Source organism: Narcine bancroftii, chromosome 5 (genome assembly GCF_036971445.1).
Source record: "Narcine bancroftii isolate sNarBan1 chromosome 5, sNarBan1.hap1, whole genome shotgun sequence".
In the NCBI taxonomy this organism is placed as follows: domain Eukaryota; kingdom Metazoa; phylum Chordata; class Chondrichthyes; order Torpediniformes; family Narcinidae; genus Narcine; species Narcine bancroftii.
In genome coordinates, this window is record NC_091473.1 from 11,272,364 (window position 1) to 11,282,614 (window position 10,251).

Genomic DNA, 10,251 nt, shown 5'->3' on the forward strand with positions numbered 1-10,251 from the left:
GCTTTGAGCAGTGGTTCTCAATTTTTTTCTTTCCTCTCACATACCTTAAATAATCCCTTACTAACCACAAAGCACCTACGGTATAGATGTTCTGTGGTTAGTAAGGGATTACTTAAGGTGGTAAAGAACATAGAACAATGAAGCACAATACAGGCCCTTCAATCATCGATGTGGTGCCCACCCATATATTCTTTCCTAAAAACAACTAAACCCTCCCTTTCCCAAAACCCTCTTTTTTTTTCTTTCATCCAGATATCTGTCTAAGAGTCTCTTAAATGCTCCCAATGTTTCAGCCTCCACCACCATTCCTGGCAGGGCATTGCAGGCATCCACAACTCTGTGTTTATATATATTTAAAAAAATAATAATTTACTGCTGATGTCTCCCCTAAACTTCCCTCCCTTAATTTTGTATGTCCTCTGGTGTTTGCTGATCTTGCCCTGGGAAACAGGTGCTGGCTGTCCATCCTATCTATGCCTCTCATAATCTTGTAGACCTCTATCTTCTCCTCTCAACTTTCTATGCTCCAAAGTCCCAGCTCTGCTAACCTAGCCTTATAAGACTTGTGTTCCAATCCAGTCAACATCCTTGTAAATTTCATCTGCACCCTCTCCATAGTTTCCACATCCTTCCTATAATGAAGTGACCAAAACTGAACACAATACTCTAAGTGTGGTCTCACCAGAGATTTGCAGTTATAACATGACCTCTCTACTGAATTCAATCCCGCTTTTAATAAAGCCCAGCATCCCATAGGCCTTCTTAATTATCCTATCATTTTGTGCAGTGACCTTGTATGGATTTGAACCTCAAGGTCCCTCTGTTCATCCACACTCTTAAGTAACCAACCATTAACCCTGTACTCAGCCTTCCGGTTTGTCCTTCCAAAATGCATCACCTCACACTTATCTGGATTGAACTCCATCTGCCACTTTTCTGCCCAATTCTGCATCTTCTTGTAACCTTCGACAACCTTCAGCTCCATTCACAATGAGTAGCATGTGAGTGGAAATAAAAGTTGAGAACCACTGGCTGAGATTAAAGAACCATTAGGGGGCAGTTATCACTATATGATTGAACTCAATTTGAGATTTAACAGAGAATCGAGTCAAATGTGTTGGTATTTTGGTAGAGTAAAGGGAATCATAATGGCATGAGAGAGGAACTGACCAAAGGAGATTGGAAGAGGGCATGAGTAGGGAAGATGGCAGAGCAGCAGTGAATGTTTCTGGAAGAAATGAGGAAGGTGCAAGATGAATACATACATTAGAGAATCAGAGTGGACAACTGTGTATGGAGCCAAATGAGATGGGGGAGATTTTGAACAAGTTCTTCAGTATTCAATAAGGAGAAGGATGTTGAATGTGTGGAGTAAAGGAAGAAAAGAAGTTAATTATGGAAAATATAGTGATTAAGGAAGAGTATGTACTGGAGCTTTTGAAGCATATAAAGGTGGATAAGTCTCCAGGTCCTGACAGGAATTTTCCCAGGACCTTGAGAGAAGATAATGAAGAAATAGCAGCGGCACTGACAGTGATTTTTCAAATGTCATTTAAGATGGGTATAGTGCCGAAGGATTGGCGTATTGCTAATGTAGTTCCTTTGTTTAAAAAGGGTTCGAGGAGCAAGGCTAGCAATTATTGGCCTGTAAGTTTAAAGTCTAAGGTAGGTAATTTAATGGAAAGTGTTCTTAGAGAAATTATATACAAGTATCTGGAGAGAGGGTCTGATCGGGAATACTCAACGTGGGTTTGTGCATGTAAGATCATGTTTGGCCAATCTTGTTGAATTTTTTTGGAGGTGACTAGGAATGTAAATGAAGGGAAAACAGTGGATGTTGTCTATATGGACTTCAATAAGACCTTCAATAAGGTTCAAGCGCTAGGTATTAACTTTGAGATAGTCAAATGGATTCAACGGTGGCTGGAAGGGAGATGCCAGAAAGTCGTAGTGGATAATTGTTTGTCAGACTGGAGGCCGGTAACAAACGGTGTGCCTGTATTGGGTCCCTTGCTGTTTGTCATTGTCATTTACATGATGATGGGATGGTAAATTGGATTAGTAAATATGCGGATGATACTAAAGTAGGTGGAGCTGTGGATAATGAAGATTTTCAAAGATTTCGAAGCAGTCCAAATCCTTTTGCAGAGTGGGCTGAAAGATGGCAGATGGAGTAATGCTGAGAAGTGTGAAGTGCTTCACTTTGGAAGGAATCATCAAAACAGGACATAGGTAGTAAATGGGAGGGGATTGAAGAATGCAGTGGAGCAGAAAGATCTATGAATAATGGTTCATTATTCCCTGAAGGTAGAATCTCATATGGATAGGGTGGTGAAGAAGGCTTTTAGTATAAATCAAAGCTTAAAATACAAGAGTTGGGAGGTAATGTTGAGACTGTTCAAGGCATTGGTGAGGCCATATTTGGAATACTGTGTGCAGTTGTGGTTACCAAATTATAGGAAGGATATCAACAAGTTAGAGAGAATGCAGAGATTTACAAAAATGTTACCTGGGTTTCAGAATCTAAATTACAAAGAAAGATTGAGAAGGTTAGGTCTTTATTTCCTGGACGTAGAAGGATAGAGATATTTAAGATTATGAGAGGAATAGATAGAGTTGATGTGGATAGGGTTTTTTTTTCTGCCAACATTGCCTTTTTACCTATGTCATTTCTTAACTCAACCCACAATGATCTTATATCACCTTTCTAATCATTGAACATTACTTCTTACCAACAAAGCCAAAATACCCTCTTTGCTTACCTGCCTACCCTTTCAATACACTGTGTATTGGACATTTATCTCCCAATGACATACATCCTTTGGCCATGACTCCATGTTGGTCACAACATCATACCTGTTAACGTGTAGCCAGCATGGTTTTCTTGAAGGGAAAATCTTGCTTGACAGATCTATTGAAATTCTTCAAAGAAGTAACAAGTTGGCAAGATGAGAGAGATGCAGTGGATGTTGTGTAATTGGATTTTCAGAAGGCTTTTGACAAGCTGCAGATGAGGCCACAAGATAAGCGTATAACAGGATACATACTGGCGTGGATAGAGCATTGGCAAATAGGCAGGAAGCAGAGAGTTGGAATACAGGGATCAGTGATTGGCTGCCCATTGCTAGTGGTGTTCCACAGGGGTCTGTATTGGGGCGACTTTTTAAGTTGTATATTATGGAATGAATGGCTGTGTGGACATCTGCAGATGATAAGAAGGTAGGTGGAAAGCAGGTAGTGGAGAGGAAACGGAGGCTGCAAAGGACTTAGACAGATTGAGAGAATGGGCAAATGAAATATAATACAGGTACATGATCCATTATCTGGAACCCTAGATGGACAGTGTGTTCCGAATTTCGGAATTTTCCGGATTTCAGAAAGCCCACCCGAATTGTGCTGCCATATCCACCCCCACGACCTTCCAGTCGCCCGGCCACCTCCCCCTACTGCCAGTCCCTCGGCCGCCTCCCCCCGGCCCCGGTCCCTCGGCCGCCTCCCCCCGGCCCCGGTCCCTCGGCCGCCTCCCCACCGGCCCCGGTCCCTCGGCCGCCTCCCCCCGGCCCCGGTCCCTCGGCCGCCTCCCCCCGGCCCCGGTCCCTCGGCCGCCTCCCCCCGGCCCCGGTCCCTCGGCCGCCTCCCCCCGGCCCCGGTCCCTCGGCCGCCTCCCCCCGGCCCCGGTCCCTCGGCCGCCTCCCCCGGCCCCGGTCCCTCGGCCGCCTCCCCCCGGCCCCGGTCCCTCGGCCGCCTCCCCCCGGCCCCGGTCCCTCGGCCGCCTCCCCCCGGCCCCGGTCCCTCGGCCGCCTCCCCCCGGCCCCGGTCCCTCGGCCGCCTCCCCCCGGCCCCGGTCCCTCGGCCGCCTCCCCCCGGCCCCAGTCCCTCGGCCGCCTCCCCCCGGCCCCGGTCCCACGGCCGCCTCCCCCCGGCCCCGGTCCCTCGGCCGCCTCCCCCCGGCCCCGGTCCCTCGGCCGCCTCCCCCCGGCCCCGGTCCCTCGGCCGCCTCCCCCCGGCCCCGGTCCCTCGGCCGCCTCCCCCCGGCCCCGGTCCCTCGGCCGCCTCCCCCCGGCCCCGGTCCCTCGGCCGCCTCCCCCCGGCCCCGGTCCCTCGGCCGCCTCCCCCCGGCCCCGGTCCCTCGGCCGCCTCCCCCCGGCCCCGGTCCCTCGGCCGCCTCCCCCCGGCCCCGGTCCCTCGGCCGCCTCCCCCCGGCCCCGGTCCCTCGGCCGCCTCCCCCCGGCCCCGGTCCCTCGGCCGCCTCCCCCCGGCCCCGGTCCCTCGGCCGCCTCCCCCCGGCCCCGGTCCCTCGGCCGCCTCCCCCCGGCCCCGGTCCCTCGGCCGCCTCCCCCCGGCCCCGGTCCCTCGGCCGCCTCCCCCAACTGCCAGTCCCCACTTGCTGGATTTTGGAGCTTTCCGGAATTTAGATGTCCAGATAAAGGATCATGTACCTGTATCGGAAAGTGTTATGGTCATGGACTTTGATTCAAAAACAAAATGGGCAGACTTTTTTTTTAATGGGGGGGATAATTGAAAATAACCAGATGCAAAGAGGTCTGGGAGAAATTGTGCATGTTAAGAGTAGCAGGGAAGTGATGTTTAGGCTTTATAAGGCATCAGTGAGCCCTCACTTGAAGTATGATAGTTTTGGGCTCCTCGTTTAAGAAAGGATGTGCTGACATTGGGGAGGGTTCAGGGGAGGTTCACAAGGATGACTCCGGGAATGAAAGGATGTATTTGACAGCTCTTGGTCTGCACTTGTTGGAATTTAAAAGAATGGTGGGGTGGGGGAGGGATCACATTGAAACATTTCAAATGTTTAAAGGTGTGAACAGAGTATATGTGGAAAGGTTGTTTCCCATTGTAGGAAAGTTCAGGATTGAAGGGCATCCACTTAGAACAGAGATGTGGAGGAATTTCTTCAGCCAGAGAGTGGTAAATCTGTGGAATTTGTTGCCACAAGTGATTATGAAGGCCAGGTCATTGGGTGTATTTGAGACAGAGATTGATACGTTCTTGATTTCCCTGGGCATCAAGGGCAATGGAGAGAGGGGCTGAGTGGGAAAATTGGATACCTCATGATTAAATGGCGGGGCAGACTCGATGGGCTGAAGCACCTATCTGATTTCTTATGGTCTTTATGGCTGATACCTACCAGCACTGGTGCAAATATCCACACTAATAATATCTCTCCATTTCTTCAAATAGCTGTTCCTGAAGAAGGTCTCTTTGACAATGTCACAGAGGATGAGATAGTGGTCCTACAACAAATGTTTTTTGGAGTCATTATATGTGCACTGGCAACACTTGCAGCAAAGGGAGATATGGTCTTCACCTCAATCTTCATCGGTGCTATTGCAGCCACTGCAGGATACTGGCTGTCAGAGAAATCAGACCGTCTTGTGGATGGATTTCTTAAAGGAAAATAATGAGGAATGTAAATTTGGCAAATTCAGTCAGACTGACTAGAAAAAGAACATAGGCTTGTTGGCCAATGGACTGCTTTGGCAGAACTAGTGGTTGGGAATGCCAGCTGAAATTGTAGGTAAAATTATGGATTCAACACAAGCTGCATGTTTGAAAACCTAAGATGTATGTACAGAAGGCATCGCTGCAGATGTACATATCTGAACAACCCTTTTGCTTGCACTCTTTGGTGATAAATTGTATAATGATGTAACTTTATGAGAAATCCACTAATTTATTGCAAAACACTGTTATAAATTATTGTGAAAAGCTGCTATATGGGCTTGATCCATCAGAGAAATGTTCTGTCACTTTTCAAGTAAATAAGACTTCCATTTGTAACAACATCTTATTGTTGTAAAAAAAAAATGCCCAAATTCTGTCAGGTTGAGCCTGGTTTTAATAAACATGTTGGTATCCATTTTGTACTAAATTAGCATTGGATTGGTAATTTTTCTGGTGCCACTCCAGATGTTTTCATTTCTGACCACTATATAGATCTCATTCATTTCCCTCTCTCTCTCTTCTCTTCCCCCACCCCCCACCCCCTCACCACCCCACACTTAAGTTGTTATAGGTGGGTGAGAATTGAGCACATACTACATGTCAGACACAAAATAAAAACAGTGTGGAAAACTCGATAGGCGAGTGAAATGGTGTATTTAGGACTTTGAGATGATTTGTGCAGTTAATATTTTGTTCCGTACAAAGCTTTTTTTTCTTGACCCACTGACGTGATAAGAAAACTAAGAGACCTCGTTTGGGTTGGGAGGGAATTACTTTAGTGTGTAACATGTGGTAGGTAACCTGAACTAGCAGAGAAATGAAGAGGATGAAATCTCAATGTCCCTGAGTCGTCATGCAGTTGCAAGAGTGGACAATATTACAGCATCCATGTTGAGCCAAGTGTTGGGCTGGAACCACATTTATTGTGAAGTTAAAGAGAATGTTCAGAAACAATTTATGCATTATGTACTTCTGGAAGCAATCACAAATTATCCTGCAATTTGGAAACTGATGCTGTGGTCCCAACAGGATGACATGTCAGATCACTGAGAGCACCTGATCATAAAAACAACTTGATCATCATCACCTCTTTCCAAGATGTCATAAAGACTGTTTTAAGACTTCTATTTGTAATCACTAATTTTAGTTCATTAACTTCCAGCTATCCATCCCATAGGATGATGATGGTTCCTTTCAGTCAGTTTGTGGGGTTTTGATATGAGGATACCCCACTCCTCAGAAAGGAACAGCATGTGTGTGAATGGATTTATGTGAGTCGGGGATTGCACAGGTCCAGACCCACCCTCTTGACATCCCCTCTCAGATCCGGCAGCATGGTGAGGTCCAAGACAGCTGGGGGAAGTTCTTTTGCAGTGAATGGCCAGACCACGCTTTGATGCGAGGGATGCCCTTTCCACGCTTCACAGCATGTCTTTGCTAGATGGCCGTTGACCTGACGAGATTCCGCCCTTTGACTGGTCTTGTTTTTCCTCCTACAGGAGGTCAAGCCCCTCTCCACTCCAGGCAGGCCAGGTAGGGGAGCTGGTTTAGTTGCCAACCACCTGATCCTGCAACATAGTACTGGGCGACATATACCAGCAGCACTCAGACGAGTGACTTGACACATTTCTTAACTAACACTATGACAAAACCACTTGAAGCTGGGACGGACCCTTGCACTATAGAAAGTTTAGTTTATGACAGTGTCACTGTTTAAAAGTTTTCTTTTACATATGGGGAATGTCTTGTTTGCTTTCCCTTGTAAAGTCTTAATTGCCACTGACTTCTTGGATTAATATTTATGGATACTCGAAGGTTTGGAATTTATGGGGAATAAGTCTTGGACATTTGCTCTGTTATGAATGACATCACTCTAAGTAGACAAGTACTTTTCAGCAGGGGAAGTGGATACTAAGATTGATTTGGCTTTTGTTTTTACTATTACACCAACCTGTGTTAAGTTAGTAACTTTATACCAAAAGCAAAGCCAAGTTTTGTAAAGTTCAAGACACTTGAGTGCAACTTGGTAGCAGGTACAACAAACTTGGAAAGGTATAGATTTCCTTATCTTCATTGTCTTTATCACTGCCTTGATCATTTTAAAATGTTATATATTTTGTTTGAGTTCTATTTGCAGTAAATAAATGTGATGAGAAACAGTGCTAGGTGCTTCAATCAATAATAAAAAATGTCGCAATAATGTTTTGCAGCATTCTGAGGAACGGCAAAGATTCAGAGTACAGTGATAACTTGTCACCTCTGCAAATATTACCAGCTTTACTCTGTATCTCCAGCAGATTTTATTTCTGCTTTTCTTCAGTGGAATTTTCTATTTATTTGTACTGTTTTGCTGTGATTTTAATGCTTCTACATTCCCTGCCTATGATGCATCACATTCTTGTAGAATTCTGCAGTCTGTTATATTAGCCATTAACTTGTCTACACTTTATTATGCTAAATACTGTATATGGGAAGCAATTTCCCTTTTAGTAGGATGCTGGTGTGGCTCTCATGGATTGATAAGTTTGAGGGATTGGGCACAAAAGATGTTTTTATATATCTGGTCCTCTCAATAAAGCAGTGTTACCAAAGTTGTCATGTTTAACTGTTTTCTTCTTGTTTTTGAATCACACCGTGCAAAGGGAATGGCAGAGATTTGGTGTTTAAAAGCAGTAATTCTTTTCCCTGCATTTTAAGGAAGTAAGATTGAAGTATTTTATTTTGGCCGTTAACATCGAAGTTACTATGGTTACTTTATCCTTTGTTTAAACAGAGGTGCAGTTAAACATTGCACCCATATTGCACGTGGTTCAACTGCTGCTGGACGCATCCGCACTGAAATTTCCTTTCATCAGCCAAGGGGATAAAATGGGATGAGCCTCTGCTCTTTCATCGTAGAGCTGGCTCATTACCATTCATGCTGAGAGTGTACAGTTTGTGCCTGAATTCGGAGAGTGTGATATTGGACTGTTGTATACGACTTCACATCTTAGACAATGGATTTGAAAAATATATTGAAAAACAAAACAGAAAACTGAGATGAAGCGTTGAAAACCTATTGATGTGTAATTTCTGCTACCCTGTATAAATGAAGTGGTCAAGTATCACTCCAGTGTGGGATTTGCATTACCTCTAGATGATTGTGTATATGGTTGTTAGACATTTCCACTTGTGCTCTTGTTACTTCTAGGCAAGCGGACAGTTGTATATGCATTTCCCTAAACATTGGTTTATGAATATCAGAACCATTAACTGATGTCTTTACTTCTATTTGAACACCTGGACCCGCTAGAACATGGATTAATGCAACATGGTCTGTATTTATTAGTTTACAAATGCATGAAACCATCAAATTCAATAATGTATCCAGGTATTTCACTGGAAACCTGATACAGATGGGTTTGAAATGAACTCTGATCAATATTTGGTAAATAAATAGAGACCTTTTTTGGTGAATGGGTTTCGAAATTATATTTCTTGGATATTCCAAATATGCTTTTTTAGTAGTGGGATCAACCCAAATGGTATCCGATGTAGGCAGGGTAAATCCTTAAACACTTGGAACTGCTAGCACTGAAATTGTTTAACAAATTAAAAATAAACACTTTGTGCGAAATATCCTTGTGACTGGTGTTTTTAATCTTTGATCTTTAAAAAAAAAAATCCGAATTGCTGTTGATATTAGCGGAGTGCAACAAGCTACTCCTGAACAAGCAAAGCTGTTGCTGTGCTTCTGATGAGAGATGATGTCTGTAACAGGAATACAGTGAGATACATGGATTAAGTAGGAGTGAATAATGACAATTTTGTAACACTCCTTGCCCTTATTTCAGAAGATTGAGGTGGAGTTTGTATTACGCGAGTTACGGAAATACATGCCAATGATTGGCAATTACCTACTTAATGCCATTCATTAGCATGTATTTCTGTAACTCCTGTAAATTAGCTCCCCTCTAAAGTGCGTTTGGCGTGGCTGATGAGGACATTCTTCTGTTGATCATCTTTAGAGAACCATCACAGTCTGTTTCAGCACTGTGGAGGTAGAATTGCTGCTGGTGAGGATACTATTTAGTCTCCAAGAAATTTGACTGTAAGCCACTGAAAACAGAAGTGGGATAGTAGATCCAATTTTACCTGGAGTTCGTTGTGCTAATCAAGGTAGTATCTTGCCAGTTTCAAACTATTTTCCTCCAGCCCCATGGACCTCCTGTGAACAATGCATTTGTGGGCTCAAACTTTGCTCGGCTGTCATTGCTAAGGCATGTGGCATTCTGCGGTTGATGTTGTATCCTTGTTCATGAACTGCCACCTCCAAGGAAGCCAAAGACTTGATGGTTCTGAACCTTTAATTGTGGAGCCAAATGCTGCCGTGTATCTTGGCATTTGCAGGTCGCTGTTGGATCAAGGGAACCCAGGCCCTGTGGGCAAGATTTCTAGCACTGGGATTCTATTTCCCACAGGCACTGACTGCTTAATCTGGTAAGGAATTTGAAAATAAGTCTAATCTTTTTAGAGATGTAAATGTAAAGAATTTGTCAATGTATAACTTATAGTGCTTTACAAAAACTTGTTCCTTATAAATCCTAAGCCCCTGGGAAACAGTGGTACAGATAATAGACCCAGTTCCAGTAGTGAAGGTTCATTTCTGATCTCTGGTGTAGTCTGTGTGGAACGTGTACCTTCTCCATGTGATAGTGTGTTGTTTTGGCTGGATACTGATTTCCTCTTGCATCCGCCCCCTCCCCCCCCCCCCCCAAAACAAATATCCTGCAATAGATAAACTGAATCTGG

The 10,251-nt window shown here is 44.6% G+C and overlaps 1 protein-coding gene across 4 annotated transcripts in view; it reads left to right on the forward strand.

Moving 5' to 3' along the window:
• The window catches only part of LOC138763110 (protein disulfide isomerase CRELD1), a 69,015-nt gene extending 59,961 nt beyond the window's left edge, over positions 1-9,054 (forward strand). For 3 of the 4 annotated variants that reach the window (XM_069936766.1, XM_069936767.1, XM_069936768.1), the window contains exon 11: positions 5,197-9,054. In XM_069936766.1, coding sequence (XP_069792867.1) covers positions 5,197-5,417 — 221 coding nt within the window. In that variant the 3' untranslated portion in view covers positions 5,418-9,054. The remainder of the gene's footprint in view (positions 1-5,196) is intronic. The other variant, XM_069936769.1, reaches the window with a different exon arrangement.
• Positions 9,055-10,251: the final 1,197 nt, after the last annotated feature.